Raw genomic sequence first — 24,924 nt, forward strand, 5'->3', positions numbered from 1 at the left:
CAGGAGACCACTAGCCCAGGGGAACATATCCTCTGACACTACATTTTTTAATGTAGTTACATTTTAAAACGTCTGCCGGTATCCAACGATTAATGTAACTTTCAGCATTATTCATATCAAATATTTAGCCGAATTAATAAAGTATATGGTTCTCCGATGAGAGCGAATTGGCAACAAAATATCAGATTCGGCAACCCTCATTCCACCCTAGCTATCCTTAATTGTTGGAACAACATAAATGTTCTTCATCGCAGATAGATACCGTTAACTACTATCAGCGCAGAAATTGAATGCACTCGAGTTTGGAAAATAATAGCTATATGACCGAATGGGGCAATGAAAAATTAAAATACATTATAATTTTCCTTTTGTTTGCGTTGTTTTATTCTTAAATTAAACTTAAGAACTGCATCTTAAATAGTATACATCCGAGTTGTAGCCAGTGGCGGATTAACGGAATACATTTAGAATTCAGAATGGAAAATGAAATTTATTATTCCGGGAAAAGTTTGTCCCTTAGGAACACATATGATTATAAGATAATTAGAGCCAAAAATATTACATACAATATGAAGGTTTAAATGAAACATCGATGTCACAGAATGTGACTTAATGTATGAAAAAATAAAAAAGTATATTTATTTAGTTTCTTTTTTATTTTTGGCCGTGATTGTCGTCCCCCCATTATTTTCGCTAAACCTGAAAATTGACTCTTTACGGTGGATCTCCAATAAAAATTCTTATCTCATCAGCTTAGGAAACAATGTTCTACGCTTATTGATGAATATTCAAAACCTACTCGTCTACGCATATCAGACCCCAGAAGATAATGGCTGGCCGGTTTTGGATACCACCACAGCCCAGTGGAAAGGCAAGAACCGCCGTAAAGTGGTCCCAAATCGAAAATTGCCGGACTTAAGTCCAAAAGAGCAATTTTTTGAGATAGCTTTTTGAAAATTTGAAAAAAATACGCACAAATGGCTGGTGTTCAATAAATGGTAAGCCATTTCTCATAGTTATTACTAATTACATATACACAGAGACTCAAACACGATCAAGTTTTTAAAGAAGACTTCATCAAAACTCCATTTAGCTGTAAGTATACATTTATTCTAGGAGTTTGGTTTCCGATGAAGTGGTGTTGCGGCTGTGTTCTAGTGAAAACCAAACTGGCTGTCAATATGCATTTATTAGAGGAAGGGCGCTACTGGAAATACCCGCTAAATACAGTCAGCGGCAGCTTGAGGTCATGAAACCTTTTCCAGGAACCCTCCTCGGGGAGTGGAGGTAGACAGTGGATACGAAACCCTCGGGCGGGCTCGCTAGGTTACACTCCTGGGCAGAGGTCTGGAAGCGTTAGCTTATCAGCTCTGCACCGCAGAAGGGGGAGAACAGGAAGGAGAAGGGAAGGAGGCGCCGCCGCGATAGGAGCCCGACGACGCCTACTGGGAGGGGATAGGGAAGGAAGGCAAGGGACGAGGAATCCCCCACCGTCACAAAGGCGGGCGGGTCCTACCACTTGCGGAACCTGGAAAATCTTTACTGTGACAGCGATTTTAGAGGATTATCCTATGAGGAAGAATAATATAACGATCAAATCGCTAGATAGTGGAGGCAGACAAAGAGAATGAGGGCTTAAGGGGAGCCCTTCATGGATACAACACACCGGGGCCGGGAACCAAGTCAGAGACTTATACGCCCAATCAACCGGGGAGGGGGAGGAGAGGAAGGAAAAAGGAAAGAGGCGCCGCCGCGATAGGTGCCCGACGACGCACCTGGGATAAGGATAGGAGCGGAAGGAACGGGACGGGGAAAAACAGCCTAACGCTACAGAGGCGAAAAGGGCCTAACTAAATGGAGGCAGACATTGTGGTTCGCGTTGAGGGAGGAGAGGGTCAGGGGACAGAAGGGAATCTAAAATGCTGTCCTCCCACGATAAAAATGCATGGTACCCGCAGAATCCCCATTCTTTCTCAAGAGTTGAAATATTTTCATAAGCATGATAGAAACTACAAAATGGTAATGTCCACACTTTAATATTTCCTTGAAAATGACATAGAATTTCGAAACTACGGTCGGTAGTTTAGTTTGGTATTGAAGCGTGGAAATTGCCACTAGAAGTTTTTATCAGGGATACATCGCACTTACACCAAGTCGAGACTGAAACGATTTTAGACTTCCATAATGTGCAACGTGATTCATTGATTTATCCAAAGAAAAACCAATTTACCGCATAAAATCAACTGATTTGGATGTTACGTTTTGGTGGAACGATGAAATTTTCATGGTGAATCAAAACCGAGTATTGTTCCACAAACGTTATTCTTGATAATGACGGTATAGACGTCGAAACTAGTTGACAGCTAGTATTAAAAACTTTGTGGAACAGTACTGGGTTTTGTTTCACCATGAAAATTTACCGCAGTTACGCGTGCAATGATCCACTCTCTAATCAAAAACCCAATACAAATCTACGTTGCATAGTACTTATATATCAGCTATTAATCCCATAGGTTGAAAAAGTTGAATTCAACAAGTTGATGTCCACACCATCAACCTAAATGAATCGCGGTATTTCGATGCCCCGGGACACACGATAGGGAAATGGAGTTTATTTTCGGCACCGCATACTTTTTTCAGATGTTTTCACTTAATAATCTAGAATTATTTTTATTTTTTTACTCTGACGAAGTATCCCATTGACGTTTTTACGAATGAGGATTATTTATTCTACTTCAAGTAAAAATTTTCCCGAAAAAAGGTTCTGTAATTTTGCGACGTAAAATTACTCAAATATTCTCAAAAATTCTGAAACTTGCGCAAAGTGATATAATGTACTCTGTCAATAAATTTTAATGCATTTTATTTATTTTATTTTTGGAAATTTGGTTGTGTTCGAGCCTCTATTTGAGTATTTAGGCAATGGGTAAACGTATGAAAAATTACGCACTATTTCTTTATCACCGATCATTTGTGCCAATTTTTTCAAAGTTTCAATAAGCTATCTTTAATATCCCGGACATTTTTTCCGGCGAATTTGGACTAGGACCCCCCCTCCCAAGACAACGACCTTAATCCGCCCCTGGTTGTAACGAAAAAAGTGCCAGTATTTGATGGTGTTTGAGTGGAGCACCGAATAACTAGTTACCCATAACTCGGCAATGCATCATTTTATCGCCATCAGACTTAATAGGAACTCAACTTATTTACAAATTCTGCTGGTTTCATTCACAAGGCTGTTTATCATTCACGTAAAATGTGGGCAAAACAGGACTGAGGAGTCGTAGAGCTTCGTCCCACCGCGTTCTCTCAACCCACTTCGCCCATCCCGAGAGTTTCTCCTTGAAGGGGAGGGTCCTGCAACTGAAGAGCTGCGAACGCCACAATAAACCTCTCAATCCGAAAACCCACTCAGGAATTCCATTTCAAATCGCTCGTTAATCTTCTGCTTAGTCCACTTCGATAGTTTCCATTGAGTGACGAATACCAGAGAAGAATTCGTGGAAAATAGCTAGCGGAATGGGCAGTGAAAGAAAGCAAAACAGATGACCTCATACCGAGTGCGCATGCGCCGTAGCTTATGGCCGATAATATCTGAAACGATGCCTGTAATGATACATGCTTCGGATTCTAATAGGTATTTCCAAAATATACCAGACCTATTTTAATCGTGACAGCCCTTCACTTCTTCATTCAACTATCAATCAATCATTGCTGTTACAATCAACTAATACGAAAAATAAGAATGATAATGTGCAAATCTTCTCGTAATGGAAAAAAAATTGATGAGATCAGTGGAACTTAGTAGAAATGTTTATCATTCATATTGGAGTAATCAAAACTTAGTATTTCCTCAGAAATTTTTCTTTAATACGCGCAACGCGTTCCATCACACTGAAGCATAGTCATGTGCGCCGCCATAAAGCAAGTCAGGGGTGATCGTTGAATAGATGTGGGGTTAACGGAGGGATGTAGAGCAGGTCGGAATTATATTAAATTATGTTATAAAAGTGGCTTTTCACGTCAACAGTTTTTCTTAAATAATGTATTCATGGTATTTGTTAAAATTTAAATGCCTTTGGAATGCTTCACGAAAGTACCAAGTTACAGTTAAACATACTGAAAAACTAAATTATGTACGTACTTTGTAGGCACATAATGTAGTTTGTGTGACTTGTTGTGAATTGTTGTGTACAGTGATTTTAGCCCCATAATTTTTCCATCCTCCCCCCTACTCACATTCCCCACAGGAGTTGCGTGTCCTCAATTTCGCAGAAACGGATCCCTGACCTTAAAGGTCATCTTCCAACCCATCCCATCTCACTCCATTGACATCTCGTCCATATACCTACGCACATACGTATATACCTACACACTGCACTAGGGCAGCGTAGATTACTATGCCACAACGGCAAAAAACGGGTATAGTCTTATTGCATATGTTAGGACGAGAGAATATCTGGTGAAGCAGCACATTGGCAGAGGTTGAAGGGGTTTGAGAGAGGGATTTCCATCCCTACCTTCCCTCGTGGGTCCTTCGAGGAATAAATGAGAGAGTTGTGTGCCACATAGCATTGATCCAACCCTCGGAAAAACACATTCAGCGAATTTATGCCACAACAAAGTGGCGAAGTTATTCCCGAAGACATATTTGCAAGGCAAAACTCAAAAATTCTGCGACAAAACTTGCGCTTCGACATTCAGGAGGACGAGAATTTTTTTTCTGAATTTCCATTTGGGCGGAAAAATTATTTCCAAAAGGAACGCTCGATCGGGATTCCATCAAGTGAGGCGCGCTTCTCTCTCTCTCAAAAAAGCCAAAGAAGAGAATTCCTGAGAATATAGTTTCCCTCTCTTGCGTTTCAGCTGCCACTGCTCCCACGACCTTCTGTCATTCCATATTCCCTCCGAATTCCGCCTTCGAAAAACATTGTGCATGTTTAATTCTATCGAAAAATGGCCACCAGTCATCGTAGTATCGATATTGACGTAGGTATCAATTACTCGGAAAACAGACATATCAGTCACTAATAAAATATGTGATAGCTTTCAAATGTTATTGTCCAAATTGACATTCCTCACGAATTGGACATTCGAAGAAGAAGTAGAGGTTCCCAATAGAGAGAGGCGGGCATAGCGAGAGGCTGCTGTCACTTTTCCTTCAGCTCACGGCTCCGATATAATGGCGGCTTAAAATAATACGACCGAAATCATATCGAATTTCTGGCCTACCTGCTAGCCGTAATGGCTTCTCGTTGGATAATAGACATACATTTCTAGATTTAAAGTAAAAATAAAATAATTATCAGGCATAAAATAGGCCTTAAAAGATAAGTAATTGGGATAGGTCCTTGCCGAAGTACTCCAGAGGATATGAAAAAGAAAAACATAATTGAGTGGGTTGGAAGCCGAGGAGTACAAGCGATTTTTTTTCTCAACAAAGTTAGGTGAAGTTAATTGTTATAATAAGTATACAAAAACCTGGTTGCCAAGGGAAACGAGTGAGTCTTTGCTCTGTGCGGACATCGAGTGGAAAATCAAATGCACTACTAAGTATCTAATTGATCTCGTTTGTTTTCTATACCTAATTTCTGTGCCTAACTCTGCATAGAAAAGAGAAATCACTTGTACCCCTTGACTTCCAACCCACTCAATTAATGTAAAAATTGTGAGAAGTTTTAAACTAAAATACAGAAGCAGTCGACCATACATTATGACTTCAATTCCTCAACCAAGGTCATAAGTTCCACTCATATTTTTACAAAAGTGAAAAAAAGCATGATGTAGCATTTATTATTACAAAAATTCCTCAAATATGGATTTCAAAGAAATAGATCGCATTTTCTCGCTGAGATACAGGTAATACGGGAAGCAGAGCATTTCTTATAGAGTAATTATACCTAAACTCGACAAACAACTTGAATTAAAAGGCTGATACACATTCAATAGACCTTCCTTCAATCACTCCATATATTTTTAAACATCTATCGCTTAAAAACGACGAAAAAACGTCAGGATAATTATCACCTCCTCTTCAAGAAAAATGAAAAATAGCGTATACATAATCGAATAGGAGTTGAAAGTGCTCAACCAATAAAATAGCCTCTCTCAATAAAGAGGCAGAAAAGACAACCGCGCGCGGCACTACGCGGAACTACCTCCCTGACCTCCTCGGTCAGCCGAGAGCACTGCGTCGCCATGACTACAAGACCCTTAACTGAGGAGGAATAGCGCTTGCATCATCGTTATCGGCGGGGGTTCGTCAACAAGCGATGCGGCAATCCACCCTTATTCCTCATTGCGACACACGCATGGCATCTCTGTCTCGCGTTGAAATCGGAAGTTACTGCGACCTCGCGAGGCTAGGCTGGAGACGAAATGTTTATGAAGTCTCGCTCACAGAACAGCTTAACTTGGCGCAAGTTGACTTGTATCAATCGTGAAATGGATGCAAGATTACTATGAGTGGCTCATGTGGTCGTCGATGGGCATTATTATTTTCACTCCTACTGGACCTACCTTCTAGAGACATTTGATATTTATTTCAATTATCGACCATTCCAAATCATGCTACGACAATTAAAGATGCTGTGAACTAGTCGCCGCAAATCTTAAGTTCTCCATTAATACGCCACGTTAAGTTGTTGTGGAAGAAGCTTAACGTCTTTTTCACCCTGCACTTTTTGAAAGGGTTAGAAAGTGGAGAAAGAAAGGGGGGTGGCTCACGCAGACCCTAAATCGCTACCGTACGGAAGGCAATAATTTGTTGTCACCTAATAATATGATAAAGAAAAAAAAATAAGTTGCCGTCTAACTCTTAATGAGTAGGGACTTCGGTAGAGTTCTCGTTCATTTACAAGTCGTTCAGGAAGAACCTTTAACTGAGGGAAGGATTCATTCAGAAAAGTGAAGAGGAATGAAGTATGCGAGGTCGGGGAAAAGTTGAGACGCGGTGACCTGCTCTTCACCAAATCGTGACGTCACCAACTTATATGCGGACTGGTAAATGCCGTTGATATTTCATAGGGAACAGCTAGAGAGGCATGCGACGGAAGGAATGAATGGTAATGTACGAATTTCATTGATTTTCTCACTCTCGCAATCGAAAATTAAATAAAATTAGCGAACGATCCATTTAGATTGTCTTGAAATGATGAAACCTCCAACACAATTAGGACAGATTAGGCGCGGAAGAAACGGGAAAATTGATTTTCATCGAGAAAGGGATGACCAAACCATGAGTAAGTGAAGCTCCAAAGGCTGTTTATTCTCTATATACGGTGATCAACAGAGTAATAGGAATTAACTCGACCTCGCGGGCTTGCGCTCCAGAGGCCGTGTCTACAAGTCGGAGCACATTTTCTTCCGCACCCTCAGAAGGCGCTGGATTTAAGGTAAGGTTGATGGAATGAGACTCTCGATGTGATAGGCACTAATGCTTGATTTCGGCCGGAACACGCCCGAACGGCGTTCCGGCACCTCTCAGGATAAATTGGGTACTAATAATAATAATTCGAAAGTACCGTAAATAAAAGGAAAAGTTTTAAAAATTACATCGTTTTTTATACTTGGTAAAACATGATTCCTCATTGTATTTTTTTCAAATTTAAAAATATCAAAAGTTTTAGTTTATTTGATAATCGAGTGTGGATGAAATGTGTGTATTTGGGTACGTGCTCCGATACCTAATATTTTATAAATTGAGCACTAATAGGGACAACTAATCTCCCAGGATCAGGGATTTGTATAGTATTTCGCTGAATTCCCGTATTCAACATTAAAGTAGGATCACGCCATAGATTTCTCCAAGTACGGGTTATGATTGGGAATTCAACAAGTGACCGCGTATGGAAACGGAAAATTTAAAAATTCTCACTTCCACTGGAACAGTTCAGTTCCATCGTGTCATTGCCATTGTCTCGAGTAATTAATGCCTGATAAAATATTTCAGGGTCTCCCGGAGACTGTGTGAGTATGCAGGTTTTGGGGTACGCCGGGTCACAATCTCCATTTTGCCGACGTTTCAACACTCCAGTAGAGTGTCGACTTCAGGGTAGGGGCGAGCAGAGAACGACTCACCTCTGATCTCAAGACGACACTCAACTAGAGTGTGGATGCGTCGGCAAAATGGAGATTGTGACCCGATGTATCCGAGAACCTGCACACAAATGAATGACTCTTGGAACGTTTCAATTGAAGATCCAATAGCTCTCTGACTGCGTTCATTCGGATTCACAGATTAACCCCCAAGGAGAGGTATGATAACTCACCTTGGATAGGCGCAGAGGCACGTGAAATTTCACACATTTAGCCTAGAGGTCGTGTTCTTTTACCTTGGTCACTTCGCACCAAGAGTGTACGGTATAAATCGATATGTTAACCAAGTTTGATAAACCGGTCAATATTTACCGGCCTATTTACAAAATACTCATAGGTACCCGGTAATATTTCTCATACCAACAAATTGGACAGCAATGTTCAGCCAACAAAAACGGTCAAGAGAAAAAAAAATCCTCCTGGACCGGGAATGGAACCACGGACCCTCCGCCGTTCCACCATTCTACCTGTCTTTCAATGAGTTTTTTTCATCAGACCATCGTGGTTTATAGTAACTAGTTTACAGTAACTCAGTCTACTTCTCAAGGTTTTAAAACGACTTCTATTACCAACAAATTGTGGTTGTAATAGAGCCTAGCGGGTTGTCTTAATTCGTCAAATGTGACGGCGGACCGAAAAAATTACTCCTCCCACATAAAGCACGATGCCACGAAAAGTGTAGAAGTAATTTCAGCCTGAGGAATACTTTCTCATGTTTCTGAGTATCTGTCTCCGTGGAAGCATTGATCAAATAGTCGCCTAATCACAAGTTTTTATCCAGTTGACCTCAGCGGAAAATATGGTGTCTCACGGATAGCACAGAATAGCGTGTCCAACCCTTTTTTTTTGACTAAGAAAAAAGGAACAGCAAGATGATATGGCATCCACTTCTAGGAAATATCCATTTGACCTCTCCGACAGACGAGGTCAGGTGCCTAAAAGCACGGTGGAAGAAAAGGAAAGTGGTGTGATGGGTTTAATGCTCTAGGAAAATAGCCCCAGTCACGATATGTTGGACACCAAGTCCTGGATCTACCGTAATGAGTGCCCGGAGCCCATAATCACGATTAGAGAAGCATTTATAAGTAGGAGAAAATAAGGTAGGTCGCAAGAAGGTTAACAGAAACGCGGAAGCGATAGTTTATTATCTTTCGAAATAACAAACTACTACATTTGTCACCACAGAGGAGGCAAGTTCAAGGAGAGTCATGGTGGCCGACACAAAATTACGTTGACGTGCATCTAAAGCAAAAGATGCTTTTTATGAATCAGAGTTGAGTTCCACGCGGGAATGGAGTCCCCTGAAATGAGACTAAAAATATATAGGAAGTTTTCCTCCATCAATAACTGTCCGTTTCACCAAAGAAATTCGAGTACCACATTTAATAAACACCCAGTTACTATGATCACCCAAAAGGATAGTTACCAAATGCAGAATTTTCGAGCATTATCGTGGTGGGGGCTGTCGATTATAAAAATCTACTTGGGGCATAGTAAAGAATAAATTCCACTCCTGGTAGAACAAAACTTACGGTTAGATTAATTGATGACATGGTACTTGAAAATAAGTTTTCCTACATTGCTCACGATAGTGTTGAAGGTATCGCTCACAGGTATCTGACTTAAAGCGACGACGAACAGCGTATGCAGGTATGGAAAAAACGCAGACATGGGTGCAAAAACACCTGTGAAATTTTCTCTTTAGGGTAATCCCAGTGTCACTTCTAACAAAGTGATGTTTGGTGTATCCTAAATGCACGTAGACGTTCCGGGCCGTCAAAATGTCACGCTATTGCTGACTTGATACGAGCCTTAGACCTTTTAGAAACATAATTGACTTGTAAACGCCACCTTAAAAATCCATCCTATCCATTTATTGTCTCCTTCTTCATTTATCCTCCGTTTTTTTGGGTGTTAGGCAGCATTAATTAATATAATCTGAGTGTACAGGTTAGGAAAATGAAATTCAAAAATGCTTGCCGACGTTTCGATATTATCTTATATCTTCATCAGGGTTAAGAATAATGTTTACAAAAAAGTAATACATGAAGGCATGAACGATTTTTGCAATGATTTTTTACAGCAATAACATAAAAACGATAAAAAGAATGCTATTGTGCATAAATGAGAAAGAAAAGATAAGAATTTTGACATATCTTATTTGCACTATGTTTATTGATTGTAGCTAGGCTAGTAAAATATCATTGTAACCATCAATGTTTCCCCTTTAAGCGTGTCAAGAGGTGTGCTTACCTGGCAGGATGACCATCCAAAGAAGATGTAGGGTAGTGAGGGGCAAATGTCCGTTTGGGGCAAGATTCCTTTTCCGAAATATTCCTCTAAATACCGGGATGATGCCACTTGTAGTCAATAAGTTTTATTTACGTGACCGAATGTAGCAGAAGGGTGCTTTCAGTGAAAGACAGCGAACGACAGAACGTGGGTGTCTCTTATTTTTCATTTTCACGCGACTTTTATCTAAATTGCAGGACCGCGTGATTCTTATATGTGCTTCAGGAGTTTATTTAGCTACTACGTTTGTGTAGCGATCCTTTGCATGCATCATTTGCCACGAAAATTCATGCAGTTAGCAGGTTCGCAGCTCACCATGTGGTTGTGCTACGGCGCATTAGGTGTAGCAAGTGCTGCTGGGGTAAGAGTCCTGGGGCAAGTGTCCGCATGAGGACTCCTGCCCCACGGGCGCTGACTCCTGCCCCAATTTATTCCATTGCTTCATGTATAACCTCGTAGTTTCTGTAATAAATATCACATGAACTTTGCTGATGAATGCATTGCGAGAAAATGCGGAAATCATGGAGAAAAACCGATCGGAAAGAATTTGGACAACGCATTTTGGAGGTAGCTTCACTGAGGAGGAACAATGGAGAATCCGTAAGTTCTATTACAGCTGGTATAGAAATTGATGAATTGTCTCTGCGTAAATATTGCTTAATATCAGAATTATACGTGCGTTTCATTCATAGACATGCATAATACAGCCACACGTCTCTCCTGAGAGCATTAGACCAATATCCAAAAGCATTGCATGCGCATACGAGGCGCATAAACTCAAAGCAAAACTCTGAAATCCTTACGAGTTCCCCCCACACCGAGAAACTATTCATGAAAATAACTAAAAATAAGGTTAAGGGTTGCGATGCTAAGCGGCGGTTGGTGGACGGTAAACTGGACATTAACTTCACCGGAAAAACTGATTATCACACTGGAGTTTGCGGAAAATTGTGCTCATATCCGTCAATTGTTGATTGGATAGTGTGTAATGAATGTAAAACATGTAGGAAAGAACTTTGCACCTCATATTATCGAAAGGGACAGTACACATGCGAAAACTTTGATTAGGACTCTTGCTCCATTAGAGGAGGACACTTGCCCCGCAGGAGGGGCAAGCTTTCAATTTGTTTTCCTCTTTCTTTTTGATGAATAACGGCAGTTATTTATTTTTTTCTTATGAAGTGGAAGTTAAGTATTGTAGTGTGTACATGTAACTGCGAAAAAATTGTGTAAAAATAAAAATTATTGTTCGACCCTGAATGCATGATTTTAAAATTGTTTGTTAGGTGCGTACTCTTGCCCCTCATTCCCCCATGATGTGACGTAAACAACGTCAATAACAAAACGACGCAAAGGACATGTCAGACACAGCCAGAAGTAGCACTACGGTATTTGGGAGCAAGAGATGCACCTAAAAACAGTTGTGAAAAGAAGCTTGTTTAAAGTGTTATGATTTCTGTGCGCAATTATATAATCTATTTTTATTATTAATACTTTTCCTCTTCTATTCTTGACCTTGTTTAATAACTTTTTGTGATATTTCATGGAGTATAGGTCAATGTAAACCAAGTTATAGCCAACGTTTCGATTTATTTAAAATCATCCTCAGGGCTATGAAAGAGAAAACATGAAAATTGATGGTAACTAGGTGTGGCAATACCTTAGTAACACAACATCAATAAATATGTACAAAGTTAAGAGGTATGTCAAATTCTTTTGTGTTGTCTAATCTGTTCTCATACAGGGTTTGTCCGGAAAGTAAAAGGACTGATTTTCTTCCACCGCGACTGTACTTCGGAGCGTGTTTGCACCGACTGAATTTGGTAGAGGGTGTTTCTAGCTAACGAACGAGCGGCTGGTCAGTTGTCTGCGAGCACCTGGAGAGTCAGGACAGACTTTTTTGCGCGACGTGTTTCTGTGAGTGGTGCAAACCAAAAATGAAGCGTTCGTTACAGCAGAGGTACGCGATTGAATTCTGAGTGAAACTCGGTAAATATGCGACAGAGACGTTTGTTATGATCAAGTAGTCTTACCCAGGTGTTGCTTTAGCAAGAAGTGGTGCGTTTCGGTGGCACTAGGCCTTTTTGGAGGGCCGGGAAGAGGTCGCTGATGAAGACGGTGCTGGAAGACCTGTGACTACGGCAAACACCGACATTTTGACTCGTGTGCACAAAGTTTTGAACTCAGACCGTCGACTAAGCATTCGTTTAATTGCCCAGATGTTACATTTATCAAAATCTGTGGTTCATGACATTGTGACGGAGCATTTGAACATGCGCAAGATGAGTGCGCGAAGATGGTCCCAAAAGTGCTCACTGACGACTAGAAATTGCGGCTCACATCGCCTTTCATGTGAACAGCTAATTAACCAATGCCGGCATCCTAACGCTTCCGCAGCCGCCCTACAGCCCAGATGTGGCCCCCCAGACTTTTTTTTGTGTCCTTGTGTGAAATGGCCGATGAAAGGCAAGCATTTTGAGACGACATAGGGGATCCAATCAGCATGCACCTCGGCTCTCGAGGCCATTTCGGAGAATGTCTTCTGTGACGCCTTCAATGCTTGGAAATCGCGCTGGCAGCGATGTATCGACGCAGAAGGAGCCTATTTTGAAAATGTTTAAAGAATTGTAACAGTTGGCTCAATAATTTTTTTTAAATCGACTCAGTCCTATTACTTTCCGGACAAACCCTGTATATATATGTGTATACTTTAAATTATATTACTGCATAAAAAACGCGATCGTAACATTTTTATGTAAAAATATTGTATATCGTTGTCATCTTTGTATTTTATATTGTTCATGTTTTCTCTTTCATAGCCCTGAGGATGATTTTAAATAAATCGAAAAGTTGGCTATAACTTGGTTTACATTGACCTATACCCCATGAAATATCATAAAAAGTAATCTATTTAAAAAAATACTTTGGTATTTTGTTTGGATATAAATGATCCCGCGGTAGGGGGATGTCTGAGATGATGATGCTGGTCGCAATCCGTTCAGCCGTACGGAAATGCATAGCGGACAGACAAACAGACATCCTCTATAAGTCGGTCCAAGTCAGGCCGTATTTTTTACCTTTAATTTCTGGATTTTTTCCATTTACAACGGCACCATTTTCCTCGTTCTTTTTCTGCTGTGTTCCTATCCCTTTCTTTTAAACCCTATGAATTTTTATTACATACATAGTCAATAGCAATCAGGTATTGACCACCATCCACTGTTCCATGCAAGCTTACTAAATTATTGATTTGGATATCACGATATAATTGAGGGGGTGATAAGCAAAGGGATACAAGAGATTTTTTTCTAACCATAGTGAGGCACAGAAATTAGGTAGGGAATACAAACGAGATCAACCAGATATTTGAAAGCGTATTTGATTTTCCACTCGAAGTCAGCACAGAACAGAGACTCACTCGTACCCTTTGGCCACTAAGTTTTTGTATTTCTTTCAGTCAATTTCAGTACCTACTCGACTCTGTTTTGAAAGAAAATCAGTTGCACCCATTGGCTCCTCAGCCCCTCAATTGACACTGTTACTTTTGTCTTAAAAGAGGTCTTTCTCTCCCTCCTTAGGGCAGATCTCGCTGGCACGCGCGGATAGCGGCACCCTTCTTCCCGCCTCAGGTAGCCGTACCCGAGAGCCGTTTGTGTGTGTGTGTGGTTGTGCGTGTGAGCGGTAGGGGGAGCAGGCGCGCGCGCGCAGCTCCTGAATCGGGTGAGGCGGGGGTGAGGGATCCCCGTACTAAGAGTAGTGAGTGGCGGTGTCCGCATGGGCGCCATTCTCAGTTTGCTGTTCGGCGCGGGTGACGGAGGGCCAGAGACCATGGACGGCCCCACCGTGGACCTGCCCGACGAGGAGACGGGACTCACGCCGAGGCAAAAGCGCGCCGTCGCCGTCACCTGGGACCTCGTCAAGAAGGACATGAAGGGAAACGGAGTCGAACTCCTCTGCAGGTGAGATCCTCCTCTCTCCCCCACTACACAGCTAACTACCATGCGACCGTTTTAGCGAAAAAAAATGTTCATTCGTTTTACAACTTGGAAATTATAATGTTTGTTTCATTTGTGCCGCAAATCGTGGAATGAAAAATTCATTGTTATTACTGCATGGATCATTCCACCTCAATTCAATAAACGTTGGCCTGTGGGGGTCTCAGATATTCATGAAAATTCTGCATGAATATCACTTCTATTCAAACTAAGTACCTCGAGGCCGTTTTGTGAAAAGAAAAATTTCGTTTTAATCCAATATAACCCAATGTTGTTTCTAAGTAACATCAAAAATTTATACACATTCAGCTCTATCTAGGAAAGATTTAACCCTTTGCGGTCCAACGTCGAGGCTAACGCGACAGATCTAATAGATCCAACAAGTTTAGCTCGACATCACAATGCGCTGCGATCATACAAGGGCTCAAGGGATTATACATTATTTCAAGAGATATCACACATCGAAAATTTTCCAAGAAAAACACTCTTTGCTAGAAAATGGACACTAATAAAACCAGTGAATTTTTAGTTTGAAAAATAAAATAAGGACATTTAAAGGGAATAAATCTTGTAAATTATTTCTTTTTACTAAAAATTATTTTGAAAAAATACGAAAAATTAGACCGGAAAGGGTTAAACTACGTGTTATTCTGTGCTATGAAGTTTAATGCTGAAATATGTAGCCGCCACAATAATTATGATTGAGCAGAAACTTTTCATATTTTAAAAATGAGAAGCCTTGAAATTTAGTTTCTCCTAAAAGTAACTCTGGGTTCCATAGAAAGGGCTAAAGTGCAAGCTAATAATTTTTTTCAATGATTGATAGATTATTTTAATACTAAGACGTTGGCTAAAACAAAAAAGATGTGAACATTGATCAAATGCTTTTTCCTATGATTCTTTATTTAAATGTTTAAAAAATTCAGTCTTACTCGCTGCTTCATAATGTGTAAAGAAAAACTACTAGACAGATTTTCAACTAATTTAGCTAGGAGCCGCTAGAGAAACTTGGGAGGCTACGCGCTATATAGGCTTATAGATCGCTTGAGCAATTAAAATAGATATCTTTCAGAGCGACGTGGAGTAAATTATCTTAGAACCTCACAATATATTTCCAGGGCAAAAAGATTTAATTAAGAGAGATATTTCGCCGAATGGATAGGATCTCTTTTTCCCTCCGAATAATAAACAAATGCTACGCGGAACGCGAACGAGAATACTCCAACGTGAATCTCCTTTAATTTGATAACACCCCCGCGATACACATATTGAGACGATTGGCGGGGTAGTATGGAGATGAATTTTATTTCAGACTTAAAAACGCTTCTCCTTACATTTTTTGGCTAGCATAGCTGAGGGTCATCTCAAAGAGAAAATACCTCCCCGACTCGTTTTTGTTTTATCTCTTAAAAACACCTGGAACCGGCATATGTGACATATTTGTTTCCCGAAGTGATAAAAAAATCCATTGCTAACACCACAATGAGACATGGTTATTTGAACCTCTCAACATCGGATTACCACTAACCAAAGAACTTTCTGTGTTAATGGAATAAGGCCATGGAATAGAAGTCATCGCGAAACAAGATATTCGTTTCCCAAAGAAGATATATTCATTATATTTTAGCATTGGATGGTTAATAATTATGATTTAATTAAATTATGCATTAACATGTAGTGCTTTATTATGTTTGGCCGTAACATCCGCATCTGCATCTATTGAACTCTTCTACTTAGTTTGTTTTTTGAGCTCTGAATACACAGTGTTGCTTTTCTGTTCATAGCTGGCGCGTTTGAGTACAAGAGCAATGAATTCACTTCCATTGCAGTGCAATCCCTCGCATGTATGTCCACTCGATAATCTAGAAGACCCATAGACGGCACACTCGGCAAAAAAATTAAATCACACGCGAGCTAACCAAACAATACTACACCCTTGTAGCTGCTGTAACTCTCGCACAATGTGGTGTAGCTCATTTTTCAGGCGTCTGAAAAGTGTTCCCCCTCCAAAACGTTCATTTTGAGGAGAAAACAAGTGGGAACTTTTTTTACGCCCGATGCTGTTGACACGTGGGGCGTTAGTAATAAAATATCCCACTAGGGAAAGTAGAATTTTGCAACACTTAAGGTCTTTTAAGGGAAAAAATTTAATTTTACGTCCTTTGCGAACGACTATCTCGTTTAATTTGTCCTATCTTCAGCCGTTTCTGAGATATTGTAGGGCACAATGCCAAACTTATTACCAAACTGAAAAGTTGAAAGGAAAGGTAGTAGCATTTTTCCACAAAAATAATTATTATAGAAAAATGCAACAATATTTATTTTCATACGACGAACTTCCACTATATCACGCCTGAAAAGTGGGACTAATTCACGAGTGTTTCAGAAAAAAACTATTCAGGCCATATTACACATTGCCCTAGAAAACAACCCCAATCAATCTAAACCCAGAGGTCCATTTGGATAGGTGAAGGTAGAGCTCATTTCGGTCCAGCCGCAGGTTTGTGAGGCTCTCTCATTCAGGGTAGTGGGGCTGGTTCCCTTCCCTTGGTCATCCACTTGAAGAAATTTCCCTTTCTTTCCCGGAGTTTCTCTCGTATCCAAGTGCTTCCACCGAGATTCGAACTCGGGAAACTTTGATGATAGATCGAATGATACGCCGGATATACAACCACGCTCGAACTCATCCAATGGAAATCACCTATTTTCACGATCTCAATTTTTAGCAACTGATTTATCTGCTTGATGGACAACGTTTTTGGGAAACAATGGTAAACAAGTTGCTCCGTAAGGGCAAATAGTATGAAAAAAGTGACGTCACATACGAATAGCTATAGTTTTACGTATGACAATGCTATCAATGGATTGGTGTATGGCAGCATTTCTCCCTATTCCTTCCCTCTGGATCTTTTTCATTTTCAAGCCGTCCCAAGCGTGAGGTACAAATTCTACTGACCAGGGGCGCAGCTAAGAATTAAGACTAGGGGGGGTTTTAGGCGCAACTAATACTTACGGGTGTGGGGTATTGCACACCCACCAGGGTAAGCAGGAGTTGCCCAGAAAAATGTTATGAATAATGGCAGTGAAGTTTTCTCGGGTTCCGCTTCAGGTCAGATCCTACATTTCTCCTTCCAACGTTTCGATGGACAACTCGCCCATCGTCATCAGGGATTCAGGATTGGATTCATCAGGGATTGGATTCCTGAATCCCTGATGACGATGGGCGAGTTGTCCATCGAAACGTTGGAAGCAGAAATGGAGGACTTGACCCGGTGCGAAACCAGAGAAAACTTCACTGCAATTGTTCGCCGGGAAAAAACAAAAATTATGTTATGAATAATGGTTCAAAATGGCGAGATTTACGGCTTTCTGAGGGATATTTGATTAATCCTAACACTATTCTATAAGTAATACTGATCCAAATAAGTAAAATGGATTAAACCTAAAAGAATTCTGAGCTCTGGAGGGGGGGGGGTTTATCCCCCAAAACCCCCCCCCTCGCTGCGCCACTACTGCTGACAGTGAAACACACGCTTTCGATCAATTTTAAGCGCGTCAACGTTCGCAGAAGCGAGTGATAAGCTTTGTGGAAAAATTTCAACACTCAATAACAGATAGATTCATGAATTGGAACATAATGTGTGTGATTGTAGCTCAAAAAGTCCACTGATTGATGATTCTGGAATTCACTAAGTTGTGTTAGCACGGGAAGAATTCTTTTTTCAAAACGCTAGTCGTTTAAATAAATATATTTATACTACGCTCCATCGCCAAAATCGACACATAAGAAACTCTATGTATTCAGTATCTTACACTAGAATTAAATACTTTGTCATCATTCCATTTATTGAACGAGTCGACATGTTTACAAACATGTCAGCATCAGCAGGATGAATTCACGATCCGTGCAATACACTCTATACACAGGTAGTTGCTCGGCCGAGGGATAGCACTTTCATACTTTCTACTTTTTAATAAAAGTCAATTTACCATGAGGTAACGAGCAATGAGAAAACCAAAGGAATATGGATATTCCCCAGCATGGAAATTTTTGCGTTACTTTAAGCAGAGGTATTTGGAATGATAAAGAGTTAGATGTTAAGGCTTCTTGGCTGGATAAATACTGCTTACACCACTTCATTTTTTATGAAAAGCGACCCTGTTTTCGATGAATAATCATCATCCACAGGCTTATATTGTCATATATTATTGTAAACTACGTTAATATTAATAATACAAATGCAAAATAATTTAGGCGTGATGATAATAATTATTCTTCGAAATCAGGGTTGCTTTATTTAAAAAAAGAAGTGATGTAACTTATAGTTATCCGGCCAAGAAACTTTATAACAGAATATCACAGAGTTAAAAATGAGTTAGCGAATTTAGTTAGATGGCAGTTGATAGCTATTGATTTTTACATAATACGCTTAAGTTAAGATTAATTTATAATATTTAATAACTAATCCGCTACCTAGAGGGGAAATAATTTTCTGAAGATTTAGATAATATGCGCTGAAAGGCTTTAATGGCGATTTGGTCGTTCCACTGGCATCGAAGACCACGCTTCGATTCCCGGTCACGGTGAATTTTCATGTGGGGCCCCATGTTAACATCCTGGCTACGTTGCTGTGGTGAGGTAAACGGAAAAGAGACGAGTTCCGTGTTTTACGGGAAGGGGATCGGAGGAAGAGCTTTGGGAGACTTTTTCGACGAGCGACACGCTAATCGTCTCCAGGGATCCAGGAATCTAAGTGATTGGTCCGTGTTGATCGACCCAAGAATTGATTTCCTGAATCCCTGAAGACGATGAGCTCGTCGAAACAAACGTTGGAAGGAGATATGGAAATATTCACCCGGGGTGAAACACAAGGGGTCTTCACTAAACGAGGAAGATTTTTTATTTCACCTTAGCTTCTCTCTTTCCCCTTCATCTACGCGAATATTTCCATGAATTGCTATTTCGGGTCTGAGTGGACAATCCCCTTAGGTTGGCAAGAATGGGTGCCGTGATGAGATACTTCATTCACGGGATACGATAAAAACAGCGGCATGGAAGGTTACAAAGGCTTTAAAATACTCTTAAACAATTCGTGTTACACCTGAATGCATCACACGCCTGACCTTGTATACGAGTAAGGATTCCGACGAGAACAGGATTTTTCAGGAGCTAACACTGAATGATCTAAAATTGCCTTCGCCTGAATCTCACGATAAACTTGTAATTTCACAATGTTTTTTTGCTTCGTGAACCTTTGGTTTTAGCTATGGTAAGAATTTTTTTCTGAACAAAATGGAAACGTTTTATCTAAGGAAGAATACGCATACGTAAAAGAAAAATAACCCCCAAGTCCCGAAAATTTTTACTATATATACTTATTTATATAAGTAATTGACGATCGCGATGGATACGTTAGAAGGAGCAAACTTGATTGGTCGATGGCAGATCCTCTTGAGAGCAACAATTAAACTAGGATCACCCCAATGATGAGAATGAACATATTGGCCTGGATGCTGGCTATAATTCAGGATTTCCTATATTGCTAACTCCGAATCATTTTATTTGACCTTGCACATGTCCGTAGAGACTTGCGCTGGATGAAGTATCGTATGGTTCCGACTTTAGAAGAACGGATAACTGTAATTATGAGTATTCATTCAGTCGCTAACTCAACTTCATAATTCGGCACTTACATGGAGTAAAGACTAACTTAACCTTACATAAGATGTTTGCCTTAGGAATGCGGATATTGTTTTCACCGCTTGACCTTTATTTTGGATTAATTATCCATCACAACCTTTTAATTTTTTAGCATGTTTTCCCAATTTTTTTGCGGCAATCCTTCTGCTAAGTACTGACTTTATTTTAATTACTGGGATCGGGATGGTGTGCTGGCTTCCCACCTTGTGGACCCAGGTTCAAATATCGGCTCCCCAAACCCTTCGCGAATGCTTTATGGAGAGGATACCGAGTACAGCACTCATCGGACTAGCCGTGGTTCCATTAGCTCCTTCCGTTTAGAGCAGTCTAATCCTGACACCGGGTCTTTCTCCACCCTTACCTCCCAAACCTTCTTTACTGCGAAAATTTCGCCAGCTGTCGGTTACCTTTAAGCACCATGCGTTATTTTCATTTCTAACCGTTCGCGAGTTCTAGCACTCGATGTCAGTGTGCTTGTGCTGTAATCCTGAGCTGTATGCATGCTTGGAGTGAACTCAAACCCCTTCCAAACATGATCTCGTGTCATGGACATTGAACATGCTAAAACCATTAAGTTCATCAAAGCCGCATTGAGTGATGGTGTAAACTCACCCCCTGCCGATCAACCTAGATGCATCGCTCGCAGGGTTAAGTGGACACTAGAGAATCTCCCTCTTGCGTATGTTTCCGCTGCGACGCTCATGATGAATGCAAGATTGCGGCTTCTCCAGCCGCGTTTGATTTTGAGAGAGCAGATATAGTGGTAACAGAGAGCCGTCACTTTCCAAGGCAGATCGGGGAACCCTTTGAAATCCGCAAGACGCATAACATAAACAGAGAGGATGATACCCAATCAGCAACGTGCGGAAGAGAGTGCTGAGCAATCAGCGCTCAGCGGAAGGGCGGCCAGCAATAATCCGACGAAAAATCATTGCATACACACCTCCTAATCAAATTACTCGTCTAAGAGTCTTTTCTATGTCTTAACCTCCTTCAGATCTCAGGCCTTTAATAACTGTTTTCTGCTTTCAATTTTCCAAAAGGAAAAAAATGATAAAAAATAAAAAAGCAGAACATGATCATTAAATTCGCTAATGCGAATTAATCATTAAAATACAAAAAAATAAAAAAATCAAATATTGCCAATAGTTTGCTTTATAAAAGAAAATAAATGTACAACATTTAATAATAAAAGAAATCGAAATAATTACAATCTTTGTAATCTACGTATGTTTATGTAACCTATGAATGTTAATGTTTTATCAACTTATAATTCAATTAGTTTTAAAGTTTCATTTTCACGAAAACAGCACGACAGGCAGCATACATGCGCAAATCATTTTATTGTACCTAATTGGTTGAGGTGAGGAAGGAGTCACCGGAACAGTTACATGTTCGCGCCTTCGGCGCTGTGACATATCGTGACGAAAAAGGCTTCTCACCTTCTACCTGAAGACGATAGCAGGATGACATTCGAAAAAGTAGTCATTCACAAGCAACAAACGCGGCTTGAGAACCCGGAATCTTACATTCATCCTAGAATCCCCTCTTTCCTAGGACTTCAAATTTGAGGGTCCTGGCTCGAGTCGAGGTCAAGAGAACGTTCTCTCTTGAGGTTAATTTGAGGGCGACTATGTAATGGGCCCGCCTAGGATTGGCTTGACTGCGATCATTGGCGATAAGTCTTAATCTCAACGCTATACCCGCATGGTGACCACGCTCACCAAGCACAAGAGGGCGTCTAGAGATACACAATGAGTGCAATAGCATGATGTCCACTGAAGTGAAAGTAGAAAATTTTAAGCGAATGATTCCTGACTAAAGTATAAAGAAAATTTTCATTAAAATCATTGTGAATTTAACTAGAAAAAAATGTCATTATAAATTTTTTTAACATTAAGTTTGGAAAAAACAACCATTAAAATACATGGATAAAGTAAACATGTAATGATAAATAATCAAAAAGACAAAAACAAATAATAAATAGAAATTCAGTGTTCCGTTGAGTATAATTTTAATGCTGGAATTTTAAGAAAGCGAAACGATAAGTGGGCTTACGTACTTACTTACAAAAAGCGGCAGCGTAAATATTTAAATATTACTTTTAAAAACAGCTAACCTATTTCCACATCTCTCTTCAAATAAATATTATTACATTTCCATCCCACTGTTTCTCAGTCTATTTCCTTTATTTTCTCAACCATTTCTAATACATTACGTCCGCCATTGTAGCATATTTATCACATTAATTCCCAATTTCTTACTTTTAAAAATAGAATTTCCCTAGTTTATGTAGAAAAAATCTTCATCGATGAGACGAAGCGATTCTCTGCATCGATACCTATGCGGTTGATTGCAATTATAAAATACCTATGCTATGAAATATTAATTTAAAAATTCTTCACTTAAACCACCTTCATGCTATAAATATATACTAGGATTTGTTTTAACCCAGCTCTCTACATAATTCGCCTATTGGCAAGTCACTTAACACTAATTTTCACAAACTTAACACTTAACTAAATTCAGTTTAACATACTCTAATATACAGGGTGTCCCATTTATCTTGACCACCCGAAATAACTTTTTGTCCAGATGCAAATCCAAAAATGTGTCACGCAAATGTTCATTAGCCGTCAGGGGGACATTAATCAGCATGATTGCCTTCCTTGCAGCTTTATTATTTACAAAGATATGAGCAGGGAGAGTTATAGGAGAGGAAACGAATTGCCGAATAAAAAATATAGGGTGCCATTTAAAAAAGACATACCGCTGTTCATATCTTTGTAAATAACAAAGCTACAAGGAAGGCAATCATGCTGATTAATGTCACCCTGACGGCTAATGAACATTTTCTTGACAAATTTTTTAATTTGCATCTGGACAAAAAGTTATTTCGGGTGGTCAAGATAAATGGGACACCCTGTATACTCACCTGTATAACTCATCCGAGGCCTCTTTCAGCCATTCTTACCTTCCGCTTGCCCTTCTACGATATTTTTCACCAGGTCTCTCAGGTGTCTCAGTACCTAAGTGACCGATTAAGTGGTCCTGCCTACTTCCCTTGGTTTTAAAATGATTTCTCTCCTTCTCTCCTTTAAAGTTCCACATCACCCACACGATCTATCCATTTTTATCATCATCATTTTACCTTATCACCACGATTAGAAAGGTTCAAACAATGATTTCTGTGCTTCTGTCATCGTCTCACTACCATCAAGATGCATGCTAATAATACATACAAAACTAAATTAATTGTTTCCCTGTTTCCTAAGCTAATATTACCAGCTGATAAAAGACTCCTCGTTTTGAGGCACTCTTCCCTAGAACCTTTATACTAATTAGTTCCTTCCTGCTTCGGTCATCGATGGTCACTCGGCTGCCCAACTAGCAGGACTCCTTCATCTCCTCGGTTTCCTATATTCAGTTTGTCCTTCGCCACTTCTCTTTTACTACAGAACAATATTTGTTCTTTACTTTTTCCTCATTGATTTTAGTCTCACATCTAGCGATTATATTTTCAATATTTATTCCCGAGCTCTCTCAATCTCCGCTACGTCTACTATGCCATCGAAAAATCGCGGCATGGTAATTTTTTCACCAATGATTTCATCGATAGCTCACTCAATTAACACGGCAAAATTACGGGGAGCAGAACAGACCCTTGTTTCACTTAATTTTCATCTCCAAAGCTGGTTCCGGATTTAATGATAGATATTCGGGTTGAATGTAAACTAGCAGGCCACCCGGCGTTTCTCGAGAAGGATAGTACGCACAGAAGTGGAAAACTTGGAATTCATAGTAGCACAGCATGATTTTTAGATTTTCTTTTTTTATCGTGTCCAGATGTGTGCCTGCCCGGCAGGATACCCGATCGCAGAAGTTGTATGACGTGTTGTAACAAACGGTAATGAGAAAAGGACGCAAAGGACGCGACGGACACAACCAGAAGTAACACCTGCATACATGTACAAATTTTGGTCGCAATCTTTATAAGAGCATCATAAATGAATAAATTAAACTTCTTGCCCTAGGGTGAGCACACAGAAACAGTTATATACGAAAAATAATAGGATGGACATTATAGTTACTTCGAATTTTCGATGGGACGCAGCCCATCTTTCTCAAGTGAGATTTTCTTCCTTTTCTCACTTGAGAAAGATGGGCTGAGTTCACGAAAAATTTCCGCGTTTGCAAATGCGAGAATAAATGCCGGTTTTCCAGGGTATACGCGGCCGACTACCGAATCAAGCAGCCGTGAAACAAAATACCGATGTGACACGTACCGGGTCAATGAGGGAGAAGCTCGCCGGGTGGCCCGAGGGCATCAAATTCCAGAGGGAGGAAGGGGGGGGGGGGAAGAACGGAGACGAAAGTTAAAGGAAAGATCCGAGCAAAAGTTTAAAGGCGATGTGCGAGAAGCGATCGACGGACTGAAGCAGTTCACGTGAAGAGCCAACGACAGTGAAACGCAGCGTCTTCTCGCGCACGACCTCTCTCCACTCATTTGATTGAGGAGGCGGATTGCGACGTTCATTTGGTTCCAACTCTTAGGTTACAATTGCATCTATGGGTTAATTTCCGGGCCTTCGTGCCCTTGTCTACTTAAAAATTCCTTATGGTATACTCTGCTGGGGCAATGCATATTTTCACTCGTATAAATGTGCAGTAGTTTAAACAAAGAATCCTTGTCATATATTGTTAACCTCTGCCTTCCATCGACACGAGAGAGCTTCGTACATGGAAGTGCAAAAAATGTTCAAGGGCACGAAGAATTTCGTGGAAGAATTTCCCTCCACGATTCTCCGGCGCGAAAGGGTTATAACTATGATGGCCAAA

The 24,924-nt window shown here is 40.2% G+C and overlaps 1 protein-coding gene across 2 annotated transcripts in view; it reads left to right on the top strand.

The window, feature by feature from the left end:
• The window catches only part of LOC124156344 (globin), a 75,395-nt gene that overhangs the window by 38,852 nt on the left and 11,619 nt on the right, over positions 1-24,924 (top strand). Inside the window, exon 2 of one of the 2 annotated variants that reach the window (XM_046530853.1) lies at positions 13,968-14,348. In XM_046530853.1, coding sequence (XP_046386809.1) covers positions 14,164-14,348 — 185 coding nt within the window. In that variant the 5' untranslated portion in view covers positions 13,968-14,163. The remainder of the gene's footprint in view (positions 1-13,967; positions 14,349-24,924) is intronic. The other variant, XM_046530862.1, reaches the window with a different exon arrangement.

Source organism: Ischnura elegans, chromosome 1 (assembly GCF_921293095.1).
Source record: "Ischnura elegans chromosome 1, ioIscEleg1.1, whole genome shotgun sequence".
Lineage (NCBI taxonomy): Eukaryota > Metazoa > Arthropoda > Insecta > Odonata > Coenagrionidae > Ischnura > Ischnura elegans.